The sequence below is a fragment of the Dipodomys merriami genome, unplaced genomic scaffold (genome assembly GCF_024711535.1).
Source record: "Dipodomys merriami isolate MVZ:Mamm:240054 unplaced genomic scaffold, mDipMer1.0.p SCAF_3, whole genome shotgun sequence".
Lineage (NCBI taxonomy): Eukaryota > Metazoa > Chordata > Mammalia > Rodentia > Heteromyidae > Dipodomys > Dipodomys merriami.
This window is the reverse complement of record NW_027204492.1, coordinates 110,445,472-110,471,598: the sequence shown is the minus strand read 5'-3', so window position 1 is coordinate 110,471,598 and position 26,127 is coordinate 110,445,472. Positions and strand designations below refer to the sequence as shown.

The following is a 26,127-nucleotide window of genomic DNA, read 5'->3' as shown; positions in this document are numbered from 1 at the left end:
CTCTATGTGTAGTCATTTGAGGAACCTCCATACTGCTTTCCAGAGTGGTTAAACAAGCTTATATTCCCACCAATAGTACAGTAGGGTTCCCTTTTGGCCACATCCCCTCCAGCATCTGTTAAGGATCTTCTGTCCAGGTAGCCTGAAGATATCATACAGAACATAATTTGTTTATTTTGAACTGCAGAGTTTCATTAAACATGTCTCTATAAAATCCAGTCATATTTTTTACAAATTGGAAAAAATTAACCCTTGATGGGTTAGATTTCAATATTCACATTGTATTTTTAAAATGGAAAACCATAAAACTAGGGTGGGTAATATGGTATTTGCTAAAATCCAAACCTAATAGATTTTTCTTTTTTATTCTGTCGGCTGTGGGGCTTGAACTCTGGGCCCTGGCACTGTCCCTGAGCTCGTTAGCTCAAGGCTAGCTCTCTACCATTTCAGCTACAGCACCACTTTTGGTTTTCTAGTGGTTAATTGGAGATAAGAGTCTCACAGACTTTCCTGACCAGGCTAGCTTTGAACCATGATCATCAGATCTCAGTGTCCTGAGTAGCGAGGATTAATATATTTTTCTAAGTGCATGCATAGTATATTAGCATCCTGTTGAATAATAGTAAGACAAGAAATGGTGCTGAAGCTCAAGTGGTAGAGCGCTTGCCTTGAGCTGAAGAGCTGAGGGACAGTGCTCAGGCCCAGAGTTCAAGCCCCACGACCAACAACAACAACAAAAAAAATAGTAAGACAGAATCAGACATTTATTTCTGAAGCATTAATTTATAACCATTTTAACTGGACTCTTTTCTGACTTCAGCAAAAATAAAGTATATTCATACTTATCAGCCTAGTAATTAGGGCTCTCAAGGAAATAGAGACCAATTATTCTATAGTAGCTATCTGTCCTTGGATCTCAGCCTCCTAAGTAGCTAGGATTATAGTCACTGGCACTGGGCTAGATTATGGCTTTTTTGTTTTGTTGTTTTGTCTTTTTTTGTACTGGGGATTGAACTCAGGATGTACACTTGCTAGGCAAGTGCTTTGCCACTGAGCTACATCCCAACCCATGGACCATGTATTTTTTAATTATTATCATCAGTCCATAGTTTTAAGCCTGAATTTGGTAGTTCTTTTGTCACTATACCTAAATATGTATATATTTAATACAGATAGTAATTTTTGAATCACTGGTGCTATATCTTTGACGAACCCATTGGTATTTCTCTCCTGGTGTTTCTTCCATGCCCCCAGGAGAAAAATAGCACAAATGCCATTTTGTAGAGGAATTTCCTTTGGGAATTAAAGAAAAAAATGAAAGACAACTCTTTCTGGTGACAAAGCAGTATGGGGAAAGGAGGCAGTAGTAGAACAAACAAGTTGTCAGTTTTATGTTGGCATTCTCTACCACTACAACCTCATAAATAGGAAATTTAGGGATTAGGGGTGGGGAGAGTATGTTGAGGTAAAACCAAAAGTAATGGAAGCTTAGGCTTAGTTCCCCTCCTGGAACTTGTGGAAGAAACTGCTTATAAAGTAGCTTTATTACAATTGGAGTAGCATCAGTTGAAGAAAAAAAAAAGTATGGTGTGGGTTAGGTAGAGAGTCCTCTTGGGCCTCCTTCAGCTTGTGAGTTGTTCTAATAATTCCAACGGTACTTACTACCCACCCTAGGTAGCTGGGTTGAGAGCCAGGGAAGCTGTGTTGAGGAGCAGGCTGATAGCAACACTATAGTTGGCTGCCAGAGATAGGTATAATGCCCTTACAGAGTATAGATGCGTTAACATCAGTGAAGCTGAAAAGGAGCTTAACCAACTGGATAAGGTTTCTGGGCTTTGAGCCAAGAGAGCACATCAGAATCCATAACCCCCATAGGATCCAACCACAGCATCAGGCCACTGTAGAGTCTACGCCTAGACATAACATTCTTGGAAACCTGATACTACAGTGAAACTCTACTACTTCACTCACAACAGCTGCTGTCTTAATTGAGGCAGGGAAAGTTCTGAAAATCTGAACATTTACCTGAAAGAGAATATAAAGCAGGAAGGACTGAACTACAATAGAATTTTAGTTAAAATCAAGGTGAGTTCTTTAAAAGCAAGGCTAAATCAGTTACCGACAATTGAAAAGCTATAATTTCTTGGTATAGTTTATATTTAGTGTGTTATAAATTATTGTTCCCGCTACAGCAAGGTAATCTTTAAGGATATATTTTATGTATTTAAATTTCAGTTTTGTGTTCTTTATTCACAATTGAACATAGCTTAAGTCCAAATGATTGTTTGATTGAGGTTGTTGATTGCCTGTATTTGGCATACCAAATTAATGCTATCTTTTTCTCAATTACTTGATCACTAGAAGTAGAGCTTTCATTTTCTCATTATCTCCTTATTGTTATAAAATAAGGGCAAAATGAAATAGTACCACAATTGTACAATAACTTCAATGTAGATGTGATAGTTAATAGTACTGAACTGAAATGCAGTCTGACGGCATAATATCACACAGTATTTGAAATTTTCACTGTATACCAAACTTTGAATCTCAAGATTTGAGGGCATCTATATGTAATGTATGAACATATGAGTTATATTAAAATCAAATATATTTCAAATTGTACATGATCTATGTATATGGAGCATGATTGTTTTGAAAAATTACCTGTCATTCTCCCACATGTTCCATTTTTTGTTTTTTTTTTAGTCTTAGTATATTGTCCAGGCTGTCTTCAAATTCATAATCCTCCTGCCTCAGCCTCCTGAGTAGATAGGATTACAGATGTGCAACACCACACCCAACTCCCACTTCTTGTGAAAAAAAAAAATGGTTGTTTTTCTCTCTGTCAAAAGGGTTAGCAGAAATTGTTTGGATATCTCATTTTACTTGTTTGTAATTAGATTTTAGTTTTTGAATATTTCATTAATTACCTAATCTGTAATATGGACATAGGGCAGTAAATTTGTATTTGTCTGTAACCATGAGATGAGTAATTTTAAATAATTAACCATAAATCATTCTAATTAAGGCATATAAAAGTGTATCTAGGCTGGGGGTGTAGTGGTAGAGCACATATAGTTAGCATGAGAAAAGCTCTGAATTTAATTCTTAGCCCTCAAAAATAAACCAAAAAAGATGTACATACTTATGTGCAATAAGAAGTGTCATTTTCAGCATATACTTCAATGTGAGTTAGTCTCCTTAGCTAATCCTTTGACATTATTAGCCAGTTTCCTTTTTGGGTTGATACTAATTCATTGTAACAGTTATTCTGAGCCATATTAGTACATTCAAAAGTATACTGGGGGTGTATGTGTGTGTGTTGCCTATGTAGTCAGCTATGGAGTCTGAAACATTTATGTGTTTTTATTGTTACATTTTTGGCACAAAATGCTAGCTTCAGAGCTTTATGGCATACCTTAACTTGTAATATGAAAATAAAAGTAGTTTAAGACTTCCTTCTAAGTATTTGTTTTTTTGGTCGGTCGTGGGGCTTGAACTCTGGGCTTGGGCGCTGTCCCTGCACTCTTCAGCTCAAGGCGAGCACTCTACTGCTTGAGCCACAGAGCCACTTCTGGTTTTCTAGTGGTTTATTGGAGATAAGAGTCTCATGGACTTTCCTGCCTGGGCTGGCTTTGAACCGTGATCCTCAAATCTCAGCCTCCTGAGTAGCTAGGATTACAGGCATGAGCCACTGGTGCCTGGCTTCCTTCTAAATATTGTGTGAACTCTAAGGAGATGGAGATCAAGGTACTACATAGGGTTTCATACTTGTATGAAAGAAATTTTTAACATAAAGCAATAACAGTTTTGTTTTACATTTTGTCTTTAATGTCTACAAGAGGCCAGACTAGCCAAGTTCAAGAGGTTTTGAATCAGGACAGTATAATTTTGAAACTCAGCATCCTCATCTCTAAAATGAGCATGATATGATCCTCCTAAGAGTAGTGATTTGAGTATTAAAGGAGATAACCCATAACAATCACTTAGCATGGGACCTAGCCAGATGTTATGAAAATAGTAATAATAATATAAAATAAATTTAGGTACTATAATTATATATAAAGTAACAGTGTCCATGCTGGTAAGTTTTTGTTCCTGTTGAAGGAGCTTGTGGTTAGAGTGTTGTATCATTGCATATGAAATGTGGATTGACGTATTTAAAATACTTAGTGAGTGGTATTTCATGGTACTTAGATGAAGAAAATACTTCCCTAGAAAGAATTTTTTCAGGCAGTAATTAAGGAACTAGTTGTAGAGTATAACCTCTGAAATGGCTTACTGTATGAATAGTAGAATGTATGCAATCAGTATTTTCTGTTTCATGATGCATAGTGTACATCTTTACCAAGAGAGAAAAACATTTAAAATAATGACTTCTGCTACTTCCTTTACAACATATGATCAGTTTAAAGAATTTTGTTGTTCCAGAGTAGAGTTACATAACAATTTTTAAATGACAATTTTTTTTACTGCTAATACCAATAGTTGCTTTGTTAAAATCTTAAGTAAAGGAAAATTTATATTGAATAAAGCATTGATTTTGGAGGCATAGACAGTAACAGTACCGAGTTTGTGTTACAAGTTTCTGTCCAGTATGGTTGATTAGTGATTGAGGCTTGATTTTTGTGGAGTAGAGATCTTGGTACTAGAAGAACCACAGATTTACAGATATCTGTTAGTTACTCATAACATTTATTTTTCATTCTCTGATTTTTTTCTTTCAGCTAAAAAAATGTTATTCTGGAAAATGTTAAATGCATTTCTATACTTCATTCATAGAGTAATGGAATCCAGGAACCATTTTCTAAAACTTACCTAGCATTTTTTATTCCAAAGTAATGTAATTTACTTTTCTGGTCGAATTAAGGATGAGGCTTGGAATTATCACTAATGGATTATGATATATTTTTATCACATTCTTAGTTTATTGCTTAAAATGTCAAGTTTTAACTACCTCATTATTTAAATAAAGCAAGTACCAAAGACTGAAACAAGTACCAAATTATGCCTATCTTGCTAACTACAGCTGGTGACATTCTGTTGCAGACGTTGTGGGGGCAATGGTATGCTTTTTTGAATAAATTGAATATAAAACACAAGTTCTTTAGTTATTTTTCATGTATTTTTCTTTGTCCATACCTATATTATGTATAATATCTCAGGATGGTGGTAGAACAAGTAATAAAGCTTGGCCTATCACTTCCTACCTCTTAATTAAATACCCATGAAGAACTTTGAAAAGAAAAACAGAAGCAGTTCTGTACAGTAAAATTTTGAAAAGGTGGGGCACAGAGGGGGATTAAGGTACTAGAATAGAAAAGGTAAACTTTTTCAAAGTACACCGTGTGCAGCTCTGGACTTATCACAGTGAAACCTTCTTGTATTAATGCATGCTTTAAAAATCAAAGTTTGTTGGCAAAATCCAGGAAGAATGTATTTCATCAGCAGAATTTGACTTAAGCTTCAGTTGGGTTCAAGATTAAAATTCTGTCATTTATTCTACTTGGTGCACCCCAAAATACCTAAAGGAACTAAGAAAAGACTTGAACCTATGCTTTCTCACAGAAACTGAATCAGGCAGTCCATCATCTTGCCAAGTAGTTGAATTCTTAGTTCCCCCATTGGCTTATATTAGCATCTGTATTTCCAAATCATTTCAGACACTAAAATGTCCCAAATATGATAAGGTAAGAGATAGGGAAATTTTGGAAGAGTTATATAGCCTCCATGGACAAGTGTGTGGGGTACAAACAGGCTATTCTAGGTCATGTGATCTCTGTAGTCTACACAGGAAACAGCAAGTGACATGTACTCCACCAGATTCTTCTTCTTTTTTTGGGGGGGGGGTCCGGTCATGGGGCCTGAACTCTGGGCCTGGGCACTGTCCCTCAGCTCTTCAGCTCAAGGCTAGTGCTCTACCACTTGAGCCACAGCACCACTTCCAGCTTTTTTTCTTTTTGCATATGTGGTGCTGAGGAATCGAACCCAGGGCCTCATGCATGCAAGGCAAGCACTCTACCACTGAGCCACTTTCCCAGCCCTCCACCAGCTTCTTATTCAGAGAATCCTGCTTGGGCAGTCTCCTCAGCCCAGCCAACCCCAATGAGAAGGGTTTTGCTAGGAATCCAGGTTTTGAAATCAGGCATCAATCTATATTTGAAGGTTAAGTGGTAAGGAAATTCCAACTATCTTTCTTTGCTGTCAAATGCCAGTTCTGCTGGATGTTTTTGCATCTTAGTATGGATGCGATTTAGAAAAAAAAATGAAAGAAATGGCAAGATAAAAGTGGCACTGAAGATTTAGAACCAACACTATTGCAAAAAAAATGCTGTTATGAAGTTAAGTCCTAATGGTATCTTGGCAGAAAAAGCAACCTATTTTGGAACAATAACCAAATTGGCTGCACAGTTCTTTTCTACAGCACTAAATACACCAGATATTAGGGCATTGTTATCCTTTAGAGCCTTGTATGTTCTTATAATTTTATGTTAGAAATCCTCCATTCTTTTTTTATTGTCAAAGTGATATACAGAGGGGTTACAGTTACATAAGTAAGGTAATAAGTACATTTCTTGTCAAACTTGTTACCCCTTCCCTCATTTTTTCCCACTTTCCTTCCTCCCCCAATCCCCTCTCCGAGTTGTACAGATTACTTCCAACATATTGTCTTGTGTATATCGCTGTTGCATTGGTTCTCCCTTGTCCTTTGTCTCACCTTTCTGTTGTTCCCCTTCCCTTCTCTAACTCAGATAAATGTATACAATACCAGGGTACCAAAATCAAATACAGTGGTAACAGGATTGGGGAAGAACATACAAAAGAAACAAGAAATCACATAGTACATTAAGAACAACAACAACAAAGAAAAACCTCTTGTATCCATGTCTTGGAGTTCATTTCACTTAACATCATCTTTTTTTTTTGTCAGTCATGGGGCTTGAACTCTGGGTCTGGGCGCTGTCCCTGCACTCTTCAGCTCAAGGCAAGCGCTCTACCACTTGAGCCACTGGCCACTTCCAGTTTTCTAGTGGTTTATTGGAGATAACAGTCTCACGGACTTTCCTGCCCGGGCTGGCTTTGAACCGTGATCCTCATATCTCAGTCTCCTGAGTAGCTAGGATTATATATGTGAGCCACCGGTGCCCGGCTCACTTAGCATCATTTTATATGGTCATATGTACATAGCTATTGAGCTATTCTGCTCATCTGCCATGATTATCTTAGATGTATACTGTTTATTGCAAATGAGGGAAACCATGGGACCTGTGTTTCTTTGGGTCTGGCTTACTTCACTTAATATGTTTTTTTTCCAAGTCTTTCCAAGAAATCCTCCATTCTTCTATAGCCTTTTCATTTACTTTCTTTTGGAAAAAATAGTTAATATATGGATTTGTTGTAAGACGCTTTATTCCTATCCCCTTTAAAGTTGTTGTGATAAGCATGTAAATTTACAGTGTTGATGTAAATGGAAATCTCTAGGGCTTTATGGTACCTAGAAGCTTATTATGAATCTGTAAGAATGTAAGATTTCTTTCCCTAAAATTATGTGCCTGACACTTGCTGTACATGTTTGAGGAAGTCAGATGGAAGGAAAATAGTAGTTCTTCCTTTGAAAATCATTTATTCTGATGAAGCAAAAATTAATATAACTTGAGCACTCAAATATGTAAAAACTTAGAGAAAATGTGATATTGTAAACAGAAGCAAACTGAATATGTAGATAGATATAGATAAAATATAATAGCTCATGTTTATATAATCATTAATTAGATTGAACAGCCAAAACCTAATCTCAAAAATAAATCTATTTAATGAAGTTATGTAAGAAGTTCAGGATCTATAAAATGACTAATTAGAAAGTTTGAGGTCGGGACTGGGAAGGTGGCTCAGTGGTAGAGCACTTGCCTTGCATGCATGAGGCCCTGGGTTCGATTCCTCAGCACCACATAAGCAAAAAGAAAAAAGCCAGAAGTGGCGCTGTTGCTCAAGTGGTAGAGCACTAGCCTTGAGCTGAAGAGCTGAGGGACAGTGCCCAGGCCCAGAGTTCAGGCCCCACGACCAGACCCCAAAAAAAAAAAAAAGAAAAAGAAAGTTTGAGGTCCCAGTAATTTAAACTGGGTCTGTCATAAGAACAGACCAGTAGCCTTCACTAGACTACAAAACTCTTAAAAACAAATCTAGACTATAGATAGATAGGCACAGACAGACAGATATGGCTATAACAGAGAACTAAAAATGCATGGCAAAAAATTGCTTCAGTATATAATAATTATATTAAATCTACATTCCCTTTTCATAGCATGTATTAAATCACAAAGAGAGTAAGATTTAAGGAAAGAAATTGTTAAAATTCCAAAGTGCTTGAAAATGATTGAAATAACCATGTTTGCCACTGGTTGTAGACTTGATGATATATACTGCTAAAGCTAATTGTAAAATGATGTATTTTTGTGTGTATGTTGCCAGTACTGGGGCTTGAAAGCAGGGCTTGGGTGCTGTCCCTTTGCTTTTTGCTCAAGGTTAGTGCTCTACCCCTTTAGGCACACCTCCACTTCCAGGTTTTTTTTACTGGCCAATTAGAGAAGAGTCTCTAGGATCTGTTATACTAAGTCTGGCTTCAAACCTCAATCCTCAGATCTCAGCCTCATGAGTAACTAGAATTACAGGCATGAACCAACAGCGCCCAGTGAAATGATGTGTTTTGTATGTCAGTTTGACAGTATATATTAGGAGACTTTAACATTATACCTTTGAACCAATTTTATCACTACAGAATTTACTCAATGGAAATAAAAGTGTAGATGTTGAAGTATGTGCACTAACAGACTGGTTAAGTAACCAACCATTAAAAATAGTGTTTTTAAAACATTTACTGGCATGTCAAAATGTTACTTATATAATATCAAGTGAATAAAAATACCATGCAAGAAGATACATGATATTATTCATATTTAGACAAATTTACTAGAAAAATATATTCCAAAATGTTAGCAAGGGTTATGCGAATATTTTAAAGTCTTTTTTATACTTATTTTGTTCCTTTTTTATCCTGAACTTTTGAGTAGCCTGAAGACATTGACACTTCTGGTTTATGATTCATGCATGTTCTATCACCATCTGTGTTCTTTGCCCCTTTCCTTCTTTCCTTTCTCCTCTCCGTCTTTGAAAATGTCTGAAGGATAATAAGAAACAATTTTGGAACCAAGAAATGGGCAGCTGCGGATGAGGATTTTTGCTACTCTGTCCCTTGGACAATTGGGATCCCTAGTTGGAAAAAACATTGGAAAATGACTTTCCTTTTGCCTTTTTCTTTGTAGGAAACACATGAAATTGTGGCAATCAAGAAATTCAAGGACTGTGAAGGTATATATATGTGTGTGTGTGTGTGTGTGTGTGTGTGTGTGTGTGTGTGTGTGTGTGTGTGTGTGTGTGTGTGTGTGTGTGTGTGTGTGTGTGTGTGTGTGTGTGTGTGTGTGTGTGTGTGTGTGTGTGTGTGTGTGTGTGTGTGTGTGTGTGTGTGTGTGTGTATTTTCCCCCTTCTATATTTTGTAAACATAAAGCATAGACTATTTGGGACTTTGCTGTTCCTAAGGTTTTAAAGTCATAATTTCAGGAAGTAATTATAGCTTATTTCCTATCAGGGTTTGCTTTGCAGTATTTAGTTCCTTCTATGTGAATCTTTTTATATGCCATGATTTTAGAACAATTAGTTTGTATTTTAGGATACAAACAACATTAAAAATCTTGCTCCAAAGGCTAGATAGGAGTCAAGTTATCTGTAATAGTTCCACATAAATTATAATTAAAGAGTGATTTGAAGTACATACTCTGGAGTCACATAAGTAATGAATACTATGTGAAAGATTTCAGTATTGGTTATTAGCATTTCCTCACATTTTCTAATCAAGAATATAAGGATTGATGGAAAGCAGTATGGAGGGAGTGATTTTATATTTAGAATCACTCATTGTGGAATAAAATCTTTTCAAGAAAAGTACCTACCATACTGGATGAACATGCATCCAGACTATTTCAAATGGAGTATTAAAATTGCTCCGTGATGGACAAGAAAGTTTAAAATAAAGCACTTCAGTTTGTAAGGTTTTTTTGGGGGGGGGCAATATTAAGGTTTGAACTTAGGGTCTCATTCTTGCTAAATAAGCATTCTGTTACTTTAATTATTCTGTTAGTCCCTTTTTACATATTTTAAAAATAAGGTCTTGCTTCATATTTAGACCAACCTAGATTGTGATCCTCTTTGTATTTTGTCACTGGGTGAGATGACAGGCATGTGCTACCTCACCCAGCTTTGAAAGACTATAATCTCTTGTTGTCTTATTAAAGTCAAATATATCCACAAATGTGTATCAGACTTTTTTTGTCTCAGTACTTGGGCTTGAACTCAGGGCCTGGACACTGTCCCTTAGATTTTGTTTTGCTCAAGGCTGGTGCTCTACTACTTGAGCTGCGGCTCCACTTCAGGCTTTTTTGATGGTTAATTGGAGGTAAGAGTCTCACAGATTTTCCTGCCCTGCTGGCTTTGAACCATGATCCTCAGATCTCTGCCTCTTGAGTAACAATATTATAGGTGTGAGCAATGAGCACCCATGTTATATAAAACGTTTTTGAGGCTACATTTTTAGGCAGACTTTAGTTGAAAAGATTCTTATTATTAAGACTAATTCATCATTATTTAAAATGAGAACCATAATTTCTTAAAAAATAAAAGATTCTATTGGGACACTAAGATAGACAAGTTAAACTAAAATTGTAAATATAAATTTATAGTTAATATAATTTAGGTTATAATGGTAACAGGAAAGTCGGGTCTTATAATAAATTATATACTAGGTCAATGAATTTCTACAAAATAAAGAGAATTATCAATAGTATATTTCAGCTGGGCACCGGTGGTTCATGCCTGTAATCTTAGCTACGCCAGGGGCTGAGATCTGAGAATCATGGTTCAAAGCTAGCTGGGGCAGAAAAGTTTATGAGAATCTTATCTCCAATTAACTACTAAAAAACCTCAAAAGCCAGAAATGGTGCTGTGATAGAGCACTAGCCTTGAGCACAAAAAGCTCAGGGATAGTGTCCAGCCCTGAGTTCAAGCCTTAAAACTGGCACACACACACACAAAATATATTTAAGCTGGGCACCAGTGGCTCATACTTGTAATCTTAACTTTCCTAGAGGCTGAGACTTAGAGGATCACAGTTCAAAGCCAGGGTGAGAAGAAAAGCCTATGAGTCTCGATTCCCATCTTCACTTAGCCAGCAAAAATGCTGAAATAGAGGTGTGACTCAGGTGGTAGAGTGCCAGCTGTGAGTAAGAAAGCCAAGTGACGGCACCAGGCCTTGAGTTTAAGTCCTAGTACCAAAACACACACACACACACACACACACACACACACGCACGCACGCACGCACGCACGCACGCACGCACGCACACACGCATGCACGCACACACAGACAATATATATGTAAGAGGTTTTATCAGTTTTTTTCTTCATTTTTCTGTCTTCAGGTTTTTATTCTCTAGATGTTAGCTTATTCAATTCTGTCAAATCATATTTATCAGTGTCTTTGCCTATAATTCTCTCTGAAAGATTTTACACTCTCATTTCGGATAGAAAAAGGGAGGAATACAAACTTAAGATAAAACTCAGCAGTAGATAGATGGGCTGAGAAGGTGGCTCAGTGGTAGAGTGCTTGCCTTGCATGCATGAGGCCCTGGGTTCGATTCCTCAGCACCACATAAGCAGAAAAAGCCAGAAATGGTGCTGTGGCTCAAGTGGTAGAGCACTGGCCTTGAGCTGAAGAGCTGAGCAACAGTGTCCAGGCCCAGAGTTCAAGCCCATGACCCACCAAAAACAAAACAAAACTCAGCAGTAGACTACATGTTTCACATGCAAAAGTCTGTAAGTTCAATCCAAAAAAATTTAGGACTGACAATTTTTTTGTTGTTGTTGATCGTGGGGCCTGAACTCTTGGCCTGGGTGCTGTCCCTCAGCTCTTCAGCTCAAGGCTAGTGCTCTACCACTTGAGCCACAGCTTTACTTCCAACTTTTCTGCTTATGTAGTGCTGAGGAATTGAACCTAGGGCCTCATGCATGCAAGGCAAGCACTCTACCACTGAACCACCTTTCCAGCTCCAGGACTGAGAAATTTTTATCTGTGAGCACTTTTTATTAGTTTATTTTTTCTTATTCTAATGATTTCTACTTCTGACACTTCATCATAAATTTGGGGTCTCTGACAATGAATCTTAGTGACTCTCTGAATGACATAATTATGAATTTGTCCATTAAGGTAAGTCTCTACAACAAAACATTAACTACTAAATACTCAATCAGATGTCTCCATTGAATTAGTTTGCTCATTATTTAGATTTATATAATGACCATAGACTGTAAAAATATTAGAGATTATTTGGTTAAAAGGTACATTACAAACTGTATGATTATTAATTTAGGTATAATTTCTTACCTTTTTGGCAACTCCAATTTTCTTCAATGAGATTTGATATTCAGTTAAAAACCTATCACTGTTGGCTTGTTCTTACACATAGACACATACAAATGTCTGCTGACCCATATTTATTAACTAATCCAAGAGCACTGATTTTTTTATAAACCCAAATGTCAATTTACTTATGTACTCTATGTACATGTTAAAAAATAAGAGAATGAGAATAATTATATCCGCTAGAAAGAGGGAAAACTGCTTGAGAAACTAAACTTCCAATTGATTTCAGTGAGATAGATTTGGACCAGTAAGAATTAAAAACATACCTTTACTTTAGGAAAAATGGTGAGAATTTTTTAGCCTTTTTACCCTTTTGGAGTTTTCATTCTTTGTTGAAAATTTAGATGATGGGATGAGAAGGGATCCTCTCCTCACTGGGCCTTGGTACCTGGCAAGGAGGCTCACTCCAGGGAACTGTGTAACAGTCCATATTTAGTAGTTTGTATCCTTGCTTTTATATCATATATTCTGCTGCTGCTTATGTTTCCTGTAGATTATTATTATTTTTCTTTATTCATGTCCCAAATGGGTCTCTTTCAAACCTCAGGGATTCTTAAGATTTGGTGACTATTTTGCACTTTTTTTGATTTCATAAATTTCTGCTTCATTTTACTGATCTTCATCTCTGAAGGTTGAAGAGCTCTCATCTTTTTGGTATATAAAATAGTAGCACCAGCGTTCAAAATTCCCTGGCCACATTAATGGCCCTGCTGCTGATGTTCCTTCTTCAATCAAAAACCAGAATCACACATGGTACCCCTATGGTTTTGTACAAGGATGGAATGACTTTTCTTTTACAATATATCTGTTTAAAGGTCTGTTTGGGGGGCCTCTTTGGCTATATAAAATGTCGTTTGTGATTTCATAAAGTAGGTTACAGCTATTCCTGGATTCCTTTCCCAAGCCCACAGTTCTTTAAATATAGTTACAATAGAGAGTTTCTGCTCATCTTTAGATTTTTCTTTTCATCACTGACTTATCTTTGAATTTCCTTTGCCCCTATGAGCTAGCTTCTTAAAATTGTTACCTTTTATTTTGGTGAGTTTCTCTTGTTTTTTAGAGGTGTTAACTTGCCTCATCGGTAAGCCTATAAAAGTAGGTCAGATTTTTTATTTGTTCCTAATCCTTTTTCTCTACCATGTCACTTAGTCCTCACTCAGTGAAATTACATTTATCTGCACCTAGCTTTGTTAGAGTTGCTCCTGCCTTCATTAAACCCCCTCAGTGGTAAGTGATGAAAGGTCATTCAGCATGCACATTAGCAAGTATGATACAGAAGTATTGCTTAGCACTGGAGGAGACCTACAGAATAATCCAAATACCCTCAGCCCCAATTCACAGATGATGAGATTGTGTGTGATTAAATGAGACTAAAATACAGACCCTAGAACATCTGAATTTTTCTTCTACCAATATTTTCCTGCTTAGCCACTTGCCTTTAGCAACAAGTCAAGTGGCTACATCTAGTAATATAGTCTATTCTTGAATCTGGGTGTTTATGACACAGTCCTCCAAAGCTCACTGTGTCCCTAATGCTACCTATATCCCTGCATGGCATATTAGATAGGCTATTAGATAGAATGTATCATCAGTCTACTTACCCTGAGAAAGTTAACTATACTTCTAGCCTTAGGTTTTTTTTTTTTCCTTTTCTGAACTGGAGGAGTTAACTTACAAGAACACACAAGGATTGTGTCAACTAGAAGACAGGTTTTTGTGCCTATTTCAGTAGGCTGTGCTACCACTTATTAAAGCTGCTTCATTGAAATGCTTTCCTACTTTCTATTTGTTTGAGGAGAGAAGCATGTGTAAGTGGAATGTGCATTCCTTTTCCCTGTCATCTGATTATTTATTGCCATGATTTTTTTTACCACAAAGTGTAAGCACTTTGTGATAAAAGCGTAACGCACTTAGAAAAATAATATAAGCTATTCCTAGTAATGATGAGTGCACATTTTGCTTGCACTTCACCAATTACTAACTTAATTTCCTGCCTTATTTCCAGTCATTACAAACTAAATGGTGAAGCACTTAACTCCAACCTTAATACCTCAGACTAGCATAAAGTAAAGAAGGCCCCCAAATGCTGTTCAGTTGAATTTGTTTTGGTACTACATGCTAAGTGATTTAGTGCACTTCATTTTGAAAGGGCATTAATCATTTGTCTTTGTTCTTATTACATATGTATGTTTTTTTCCAATTATGTATATGTAACAATTATCCAAATTTAGTGAGGCTTAGGCTTGTAATCAGTAAGATTTTAATACAAAAAAATACATAATTAGTTTTAGAAAGGTCATAGGATTTGAGGATGGTACAATTATTTTATTTGTGCTTGGTATTAGGCTTGAACTAGATCTTACTCTCACTCATCTATCTTGCTCACAGCCAGCACTCTACCATTTGGGCCACACCTTGAGGATGACATTTTTTTCTGGTTAACTGGAGATGAAATCTCACAGTTTTCTGCTCCAATTGGCTTCAAACCTTGATCTTGTAGATCTCAGCCTCCTGAGTCGCTAGGATTACAGGCATGAGCCACTGGTGCCTGATTGAAGGACATTTATTTACTTACTTTACTGATGAATACTTAATTGCCTTGCCCAAAGTTACATGTCACAACACTAGTTACTTACATGGCTAGGTCCAAAATCTAAATCTCTTTTGTTTTATGCCAGTGTTCCTTCTATCTTTTTTTGGGGGGGGGGTTCGTTTGTGGGGCCTGAATTCTGGGCCTGGGCCCTGTCCCTCAGCTCTTCAGCTCAAGGCTAGCGCTTTAGCACTTGAGCTACAGTGCTACTTCCAGCTTTTTTCTTTTTGCTTATGTGGTGCTGAGGAATTGAACCCAGGGCCTCAGGCATGCAAGGCAAGCGCTCTACCACTGAGCCACCTTCCCAGCCCCAGTGTTCCTTCTATAAAGGCCTTTTTGTGGCAGGTGGTGTTGGGAATAGATTTCAGGGCCTTGTGAACATTAGGCAAGCTAAGCCACATCCTCAGCTCTACTAAGGCCATTCTGATTTGGTCATCCATTAGCAAAAGTGAAACTGTCACTGATCACACATAAAGTACTCTTTTTCGTTAATTTTTCATATGCCAGGAATTCACCAAGCATTTATTTTTGTAGCAACTGTTGTATCCTGCTCCAACGTAGCTTGTGGATGTACTTAAGAACTTTGTTCACAAACACATAGACACAAGACCCTAACTACTGTGTTTTCTGAATCCTCCTTTTTCCATAGTCACATATTATAGAAACATCCAGGGTCAGAGGGCAATAAGGGATAGTAAATTCAAATTCTTACATGCAAGTCAGTGTCCATTGTTTCCATCTCATCATCACTTTGTCCCAGCAGTCATAGAACACCACCAACAGCTGTCCCATCACAGTTCTTTAAGCCCCTTCAAGACATCCTCTGATTGCATCTCACCCATTTTTCCTTCTGCCACATGAGATCCACTGCCATGTTCTTTCCATAGATGGTGTGACAGTTTACTGTGTCTGCTGCTACTGCATTCCCTCCTACTAGTTCTTGTCTTCCCCATAGGCAATATCTAAATCCTTTCCTAGTCAGTGTTCCAGCAATCTGCAACAATTTTCTGGCTGAAGTAGAATACCTCCCTTATGTAACCTTCTCCCAAAGGTGTATTGACTTTTATGTTCCATTTATTTCTGATATACCAGTGTTTGAAACCCTTGTTTCTATTACAGGCTCTTTTTAAAATTCAGTTTGAAAGGGCATTTAAAGAGGGAACTGGAATAGAAAATAATCTGAGAAGTACTCCTTAATCTGCACTTAGAATTCTTTTTCTCACTGTCCTTTCTGCATTTACTTCCCTACCCCTCTTTTCTTTACCTTTTTTTTTGTTAGCAGTGCTAGGAGTTGAACCCAGGGCTGTGCACATACTGGTCAGGTACTCTATGACTTGAGCCACCTTGCTAGCTCTGCATTCAACCTTTTCTGTCTAGTGTACCTTGCTTAGCAAACATGTCTTCTTAAAAAAGACTTTCTCACCCCTATCACCAAACTCTACTTGAAGACATGCCTGAAACTGAGAGTCAAACAATTTACCTCTTAAGCTAGGGTTTCCTAAACCTTGAGACAAATATGCTTTAGAATTCATAATTTTGAGATTTTAGAATGGAAATATGGCATATTATATAACACCTTATAATCAAGTAGTAATGAACATTCCCATTAAGTGGGTAAAACATGGTCTGATGTCAATGCAGTTTTACCTTTAAATGAATTTGGCACAAATTTAGGGAAGGTTTCAGTTTTTTAGACTCTTGGTGATTTGCGAATTACAGGTGAAGGATTATTAACATGTACCTTTACACATACATATGAACATGTCTCATGCTGTCATGAACACTCATTTAAAATGAAATACTAGCTCTGCACTTTCCTGCCCATTAATTTATTGAAGTTAATTATTTCTGTCCTTCCTCCATGTCTTCGGAGGTTATCACAAGTGAAGTTGATGGTATGGAAGAGCAGATATTGGTTCAGCATAAGTTCTCCGTCCCAGAACAGCTATCCCATCTGGGATGGACAGATGGACATGCCACAGGAAGGCAGCAGGAACACAGAACAGCAGCTGTTCAGGAAGAAGATCAGACACACTCAGAATTCCCAGCAATTTGGCTGAGAGTTGTATTGTGAATGCTTGGTACATGACCTTTGCTCACCGAGGTGACTCACACTCAGCCTAATGAATAAAATGTTCCTTTAAGCCAACCTTAAGACATCAACTGCTAGAGATGCTAACTGCAAAGAAGCTCTTCTGCAAAGAAGCTCTTCTGCACACTTACATGGTTGATTCTTATGACCCTTTTACCACCTTCTTCCCCTGTATAGCGTATTAGAGTTAAAATGATAGCAAATACATATGTTGTGTCTATAAATCTGTGTTTTTATACATATGCTTTGTAACAAGGAATACAAGAAAATAAAAGCAGAAAATCAGGTTCATGCTGGTCAAATAAGCCTTTTCTTTCTTTAAGTTTCTTATTCTTGGTCCTTTCAACAAGAAAAATGTGTAATTTAACATTCCACTCATGGGCTTCTTAAGTAGAAGTACTCAAAAGTGGGAGGTGAAATTGGGATGTTTTCAATGTTCTTAAAATTCTTTGAACAGTAGTTTGAAAGCTCTAATTTTTCTGTTTTCACCATTGTTTACATTCCAGAAAATGAAGAAGTCAAGGAAACGACTTTACGAGAGCTTAAAATGCTTCGCACTCTCAAGCAAGAAAACATTGTGGAGCTGAAGGAAGCCTTTCGTCGGAGAGGGAAATTATACTTGGTATTTGAATATGTTGAGAAAGTAAGTCATTAATTGCCTATCTTCCTGGATCTTTTATTTAGGGCTATTTGTAATTTTGCTAAAGAAAGTATTATTAATTAGTATGACTTATTATGTATTCTTAATCTCAGGATCTTACGATGAAAACATTTTTCATAATCATTGTAAGTCCTGAAACAGATTTAGATAGGTTTTACAATTTAATAGTACACCGATAATCATAATCTTACTGTATACTGATATGGCTTCTGAAGTCTCAGAATCTACATCCAACAAACCATTTCTAGATTTGATTTATTTACATTAAGCTTGGTGGTATAGGATCATACAGGTTTAAGCCAGATCAAAACCAGCACAGGCTAGGTGCTTGTATCAGACCTAGGGTAGTGAGAGAGTCAGTAAGTCTTTTGTGAACTGCCTGTGCTTTGGTTTTCTTTGAGAAGAAGCAGGCTTGCTAACAGGCTTGAGGTAAGGCTCCAATGCAGCAGATTAGACCACTGGTAAGGAATTGAGAGCATAAGAGAAAACAAGAAGACATGCTTTTTTTTCCAGTTGACTGCACACTTGTCTTAGCACTTAAACAACAAAAATCAACTTACTAATAACAATCTTAATGGCATGACCTAATGGAAAATGTATGCTATAGTAAGCGGTGTTAGATGTCTCAGAATGTCTTTGCAGCTGACTTGCAGCTGTTGGTTTTGACTGGTTAGAATAACAGAAGAAACTGGACCAGCGGAGCCTTTTGAAAGTTTTGTTTCTGAGTCAATTGGTGACTGCTGATTTTCTATGCTATTAACAAATTTAAATTGAAACTGAAAAGGTTAGGTTTGCTGCAAGTCAGCACTCAGGTGCTTGTTATTCCCTGAATGACAAGGTGTCATTTCCATTGTCATCATCAAATGGAAACCAATGTTGTCAAGGTGACCACCAATGAAACTTGAAATTTATTTAGCCATTACTATTTTTAGTAAAAATAGTAATATCATTACTAGTGAAACTGGAAAATATGAGAAAGCCTTTTGTCATTTTAAACCACTGCTTTTACATTTCTTTTCCAATATTTTGTTCATGTTTTTTTTTCAGTATTAAGTATTCCCTTGAAGTACTTTCGCTATCAAAATGAAACTAAAGTTGTTGGTATTTTTGAAAGATATTAAGAAAAGGATTGCTATACTAGGATCGCAGGGAAAATCAGAAGCTCTTAATTTTTAGTTGTTACAAATACACAGTTTGCAGTTTTTACTGCTAAATAATAAAATTTAGAAAATCTGGTGTTTCATTATGTCTTTTTTTCCATTTCTGTTCTATTTATGGTAATTGTTCATGGTAAATAACCATTTAGTATAACAAATGGATAGATACCTCTGTGTATTTGTTTCTCACTGGGAAAGGTAATTTCAGAGATCTCTCTGCTAGGATGTGACAGAACTGCTACCAGAACTTGTTCCTGGGCTTCTCTCCTTGCCCCTGTGTTCTTAGATGGAAGGTAACCATCACACCTGCACATCAGTGGCAATGCCTAATAATCCACAGTGAGTCTTAAGAGGAGAAAGACTCATGATCACAGTCCCTTAAACAAAAAGGAGTTTGTTTCTCCTTCATATACAAATAAAAAGGTAGGCAGTACAGAACTGGATGGCAGCTGTGCTCCACAATCATGAGAGCAGTTCCTGCTGGCGGCTTCTACCGTTTTGCTCCACTACTCCTGAGATGTTCCCCTTGTCTTTCACAGTATAATCGCCAACTGTCACATCCCATTGGACAAGATGTAGTAGTTGCATGGTCACACTAGCTACAAGGCAGAGCACAAGTCCACTCCTCATTCTGAGCTGCTAGGTTTTCAATTGAAAACTATTCCTGCGGAGTTAAGAGAAGAATGGCTATGGAGGGCTAGTATTTATGGCGCTAAAGAAGCTACAGAACATCAAGTGAGGGATACCTCCTGTTCTTCCTGTGCATTTGGCACCTTTTATATATTTGTTAAGTTGGAAAAGATGATTCAAGTGGAAAAACATAAAAGATGATGCAAACATTCTTTAAATATTTTGCTTCATACATATACATTTACTACTCTGTAGAGCTATGTCAAAGCCATTTGCATGTTGCCTTTCTGGTTGAAGTTCTGATTGGTCTTTATTAACATACGTTATTAATGCATATATTAATGCATCCTTAAAGTGAAGCCAAAGCTGAAAATCACAGAACTGTCTTGCTAAAGAGTCTTTCAGTATTTATGCTTAGCACTACTAACACTAGCCCCTTGCCAATGTTTCATAAAGGAAAAGCACAAATGTCTAACCAAAGGTAAGAGACAGGAGTTGCCATTCCCAAGAAACTAAACTTTCTTTTCTTGGGAATGGCAACTCCTGTTAAAAACACTTCCATTGGTGGATTTATTTAGTTATATTAAGATAATAAGTACATCTGTTATAAATAGGTATGAAGATAAACACAACTGATTTCTTTGTTTTCAATACAATGTGTTAGAGCACTAGTATTCTACCTGTCTGATATTAGGAATCTTTTATGCTCTGAAAATTATTGAGGGTCCCTACAACTTTTTGTGTGGCTTTTATCTGTTTGTTTCTCATTTAGAAGGTCATGCTGAGCAATATAATATACTAATTTGAGAGGCTGGGTTATGGCTTAGGGGTTGAGCACTTGCTTAGCATGAGCAAGGCCCACCCTGGGTTCTATCCTTAGCACCCCTCCCCCAAAATCATTTAAAAATAGCAACAATAAGCCATTAATATTAACATAAGTATGTTTTGAGTCAGGTATTCTTCTAACTTAAAAATAAGATGTCATACAAAAGCAGCTAGTTCAGCCTGCATCTTCCATCAACCCAGTGCATTTTTTGGAACCACAACTAGGATTCAGATGGCACATACACAGCAGAAGTGCTTTATGTGGATTTATCATGCAGATTTTTTAAAAAGATGAATACTCAAGAATTGCAGTTTAGCAAAGTAACATCCTTCATCAAGAACATCCCTAACTAAAATTGCTGTTTTGTTCTTTTTTAATGGAGAGGGCTAATTGATGATTTCATTCCCTTGAATCATGCTAATATGTTAAGAGAGCAGTCATTGCTGCTTTGTACCATCAGTATAAATGCCAACACAGAGGAAAAGGCAAACACCTGAGTGTTACAACTGATGTAGTTTGACTTCAAGGGTCCTCTGCAGTCTCTTAAGACCCTTGTAGATCCCCAAACCACAGTTTGAGAACTGCTGTTCTGTGTAGTAACTTGCAAACAATAAGCTATTTTGAGCCTTATTCCTTGTGCTTTAAGAAAGAAAAGGAGAAACTTTGCTTAATCTGAAATTTAATGGGATATGGCTAAGTGAAGTTTCTGCTTGACAAAAAGTTTGAATAATTGGGCTACTAGAGTGGCTTAAGTGGTAGTGTGCTTACCTAGCAAGTGTGAGACTTTGAGTTCAAACCTCAGTACCTACACACACACACACACACACACACACACACACACACACACTCTCTCTCTCTCTCTCTCTCTCTCTCTCTCTCTCTCTCTCTCTCTCTCTCTCTCTCTCTCTCTCCCTCCTCTCTCTTCTTCCCTCTCTCCCTCTCTCTCCCTCTCTTTTTCTCTTCCACTCCCAGGACACCAGATGCTGGTGGCTCACGCCTGTGATCCTAGCTACTCGAGAGGCTGACATTTGAGGATCGCAGTTCAAAGCCAGCCCAGGCAGGAAAGTCCATGAGACTCTTTATCTCCAATAAACCACCAGAAATTGGCACTGTGGCTCAAGTGGTAGAGCGCTAGCCTTGAGCTGAAGAGCTCAGGGCCAGTGCCCAGGCCCAGAGTGTAAGCCCTACCACTAACCAAAACAAAACAAAAACATGAATTTCGAATGGTCTCTGACTTTAACAGTTTTGAATGCTGAATTGTTTGAGGTCGACATGTTATTTCAACAGCATATCCTATTTAATTTATAAAACTTATATTTATAAAAAATATACTTATTTTAATTTTTACACTAAATATATCGATCATTTCTAATCTTGGGAATTGTTTCCTTTTTAGAGTAGTTTCCAAGCCTCTTAACAGAAATATCTATATTACTTTATTACAAAGTTCTATCATATTCATTACAAGGTTCTATTAAAAATATACTGCATACTAAATTAAAATGATCCACCCCCTTTTATACATGATATTGTTATTTTTCCACATTATATTGAATTTCTTCAAAGGAAATTATCCTAAAATGATGCTTGAAAGCTTTAAGGGAAGTAAAAAGTACACATAGTTATTATTTGGAACAGTATAGAGGAGTAGTAAAAGTTGCATTTCTTAAGAAAGGGAACCTTGGGGGTGGGAATGTGGTAGAGTGCTTGCCTAGCATGTATGAAGCCCTGGGTTCGATTCCTCAGTACCACCTAAACAGAAAAGGCCAGAAGTGGTGCTATGGCTCAAGTGGTAGAATGCTAGCCTTGAGCAGAGAGAGGCTCTCTCTCTCTCAGTGCCCAGGCCCTGAGTAGTTCAAGCTCCACGAACAGCAAAAAAAAAAAAAAAAAAAAAAGGAACCTTGATTTATTGCTGTATCCTGGTGCATTATGAACTAAGTTATACATAAAATACAAAACAAAAATAACAAATATTATTTATTGGCTGAATCATCTAACATTTTTAAAATATTAATATAAAATGGGCCTGTTTAATTTTTTAGAATATGCTTGAATTATTGGAAGAAATGCCAAACGGAGTTCCACCTGAAAAAGTGAAAAGCTACATTTATCAACTAATCAAAGCTATTCACTGGTGCCATAAGAATGATATTGTCCATAGAGGTGAGTGTGGAATTTTTGAAATGTAAGATACTAAAGAAAACACTTAAAAAGCTAAAATATTTATTATCTTGAGAATATTTCTATTTAAATTTAAATACATCTTTCAAGTATAAGATCTAAGAAGTCATTTGCTGTCCAAATATTCCTTTGTACACTGAAAGGATCAATCACAAATTTATTTGGGTGTTGTGGTGAGATCTCTGTCTATATAGCCATTCCTCTCCAAAATGAATAAACACCTAATATATAAAAGACTTCAACAAAAGCCAATTTTGCAACTTACTTGGGGCCAGGAGAAATGGCAAAAGAACAATTCCATAGCCTTTTGGCCCTGCAAGTATACCAGTTAATGTGAACCAACTCAGAATCAGGCTTTATAGGTGGTCCCTAAGTCATTGTCCCTATTGGAACTCATCTTTCATTGTGTCTTAGATCAGCAGTCTCCAATGTATGTCTACACCTATTAACTTTCCTCCCTATTAGTCAAAAGTACCCATTGTCTGTAGGTTATAGGCATGACTAAATTTGCATAAGGCCATGATTGTATTTCCGTAAACTGTCTCACCTTTTCCTTTACTGCCACAATCTACGGTTTATAATAATCAAAGGAAGTCACTTGTTCAGCATTATTTTTTACTATATGTTTTTACTAAATATTTTAAGTGTTCTTTGTAATTTTTTAGAAGAGCCTTGAGATGTCTTCAAGTTTTATCTTCTGATGTTTCTCTTGCGTTTTGTTTTATACTAGCCAGACACAAATTGATAATGATGAAGATAAAAGATGTTTATCAGATGTTATAATATGTACTTCTTGTCTGAATTATTGAAATTGTGGTCTGCATGGTTTTAAGAAGAAAGAAATTGAAATTTTACATACCAGCATGAAGTGTGTTACTCTGCTTTTCACTACAGTTATCTATTCAAATTATGCTAGATTTCTAATTAGATACCATGTGTCAATCAGCAGAACTTAGAACATTTTTTACTAATTGTTTTCTAATCTTGATACTCTAGATATAAAGCCAGAAAATCTACTAATCAGCCACAATGAGGTTCTAAAATTATGTGACTTTGGTAAGTTAAAAAGAAATCAAATCTCAGTACTTAAACAATTAATGTAATTCGCACATAGCTTTTAAATGCATATCAAAAGTAATTTGGCCATGTGTGTGACACATATTCTGGAAGAGAAGATTTAGAACTTTATGGTTCCAGGCCAGTCCAGCAAAAAGTTGTTGAGACCCCAGCTCAATCAAGAAACCAGATGAAGGATAGAGGTATAGATAGGAAGATTATGGTTCAGAGCCTGCCCAGGACAAAAACAGACCCTATCTGAAAAGTGACTGGTGACACAGCTCAAGTGGGAGAAAGCCTAGCAAATGTGACTTAATGAGAATTTATTCAAAGTAAATACATGTATATGCATATATGAATAAGCCCAGCACCTAATGATCCCAGGAAAGGGTTTGTTTGGAACTCTCACTATGGGTTCCTAGTATGAATAAGATAAAATATTTTAGATGTTGATAGAAATTGCTCTAGGTTCAGTTCTAGAACCATATCTAGAACACTTATTCCTATTGTGTGTTCAATAAATAAATCTGATAACTGATGTATGATATGCCAGTTCTTGATTAAATGTGTCTGGAAGAGTTTTTAGTTATTTTAAAATTATAACACACTCAGCCCCCTTTTTATATATTCAACTACAATCACAAATACAATGTAACCCTCTACATAAGCCTCTATTTATCTTAAGCAAAAGTTGGGTTCTTTTAGATAGATTGCATCTTATAGTAGACTGTTGTAAGAATTCACTCTGTAGAATGACCCATTTTGTTCAGACATTTTGAGACATATATAACTAATTCAGCAATTTTACTCAGTATTTGGAAATTATGATCTTGAGCTCTTGAGGGGAAAATGTTTTAAATGTTCTTTGTAACTTTTTAAGAAGAGCCTTGAGATACCTTCAATTTTTATACAATAGTTTAGAAAAATGAAAAGGAATATTGAATACCAAAATATGTTTATTTTAGCATTTCTTTGACATTATGCTTTTAAGAAACAGTGTCTCTAACAAATTCCTGTTGGTAATTGTGATTACCACCCAACACTGAGTCCGCACCTTATACACCATTTACTCTGCCTCTATGATTCTATGGGCCACTCTTCTGCTTAAATCTCTAAGGCAGCTGAAATTATAAAACAAGTTAGAAATACAAAAGAAATACTGTAGAATGGCTAATAATAGGAAAAAACACTCTTGGGTTAACATTATTTCTTTAAGAGAAGACTTTTAAATGCTCAGAAAGTTCCTCCTAGTGGCACCATATGAGGTGATCTGTACCCTGTGCAACCCTAACAAGGACTTCCTAATTGCTCTCCCTCCCAGAGCTGGCACTTCCTTTGGCTTCAAGAACCCCATTCACAAAGACAAATGCTACAAATGCTACAAAATGTCTTACAAAGACCTATTGAGTGGCTGAAGTTTGGGATTTTTTTGCTGTGGTTGTTTTATTTTTTACTGTTTCATTTTAAGAAACAGTATTATATGCTTTTCAAATGTAACATCTAATTTTTACTCCTAATTTTAATGTTTTAGTTCTGTAACTACTGATCATTAAACTATACCGCATTTGGTGAGTTAGCTAGGTAATGAATTTATTCTGCTGCCTCAATTTTGTGACTTTGATGTGGCTCCAAAACCTTTTGAAAGGAAGAGAGACAGAAGTTATGGTGGGGTCTATAAAGTCATTAAGATTACTGTAACATGCTTTCTGAGACATCAGGGAATGAAAGTAATTTTTGGTCTGCCTTGTTTCTAGTACTGCCATTGATTTGTTTACATAATAGCTAAAACTGATCAGCACCAAGAGATGTACAAATACAATTCATGTTTCAGGTAGCAGAATTAATAACTGTCTACAAAATGTTATTTAATTTTGACTTTTGGTTTTAGTGGATTCTTAATTTTGTTTCTAATATTTGCCTTTTTAGAAAAACTAATTTGAAATTAAGCTTTGAATGCTTAGAAAACTATGGAGGGACTTGGATAGGTTGACTTTGGATAGAGTGACATGGATTTCTCTAGCATAGGGAAGAGAGTAATTTTTTTTCCGTCATGGGGCTTGAACTCGCGGCCTGGGAACTGTCCCTCAGCTCTTCAGCTCATGGCTGGCGCTCTACCATTAGAGCCCTAGTGATGCTAGTGGTGCTGTGCCACTGCTGGTTTTCTGGTGCTTTATTGAAGATAAGAGTCTCACGGACTTGCTTGCCTTGGCTGGCTTTGAACTGCGATCCTCATTCTCAGCCTTCTCAGTAGCTAGGATTACAGGCATGAGCCACTGGTACCTGGCAAGAGAGCAAATTTTAATTGACATGAAAGCTAGTAATTTTTTTTAGATAACAAGGACATTAATAATAAACAACCCATTCAATATCAGTCATTATGTTCTTTTGATGTTCTTTTTTTTGG

The 26,127-nt window shown here is 36.7% G+C and overlaps 1 protein-coding gene across 3 annotated transcripts in view; it reads left to right on the top strand.

The window, feature by feature from the left end:
• The window catches only part of Cdkl5 (cyclin dependent kinase like 5), a 161,869-nt gene that overhangs the window by 86,106 nt on the left and 49,636 nt on the right, over positions 1–26,127 (top strand). For all 3 annotated transcript variants that reach the window (XM_070040789.1, XM_070040787.1, XM_070040788.1), the window contains 4 exons: positions 9,321–9,366; positions 17,719–17,855; positions 22,529–22,649; positions 23,664–23,723. In XM_070040789.1, the coding sequence (XP_069896890.1) occupies positions 9,321–9,366; positions 17,719–17,855; positions 22,529–22,649; positions 23,664–23,723 (364 nt within the window). The remainder of the gene's footprint in view (positions 1–9,320; positions 9,367–17,718; positions 17,856–22,528; positions 22,650–23,663; positions 23,724–26,127) is intronic.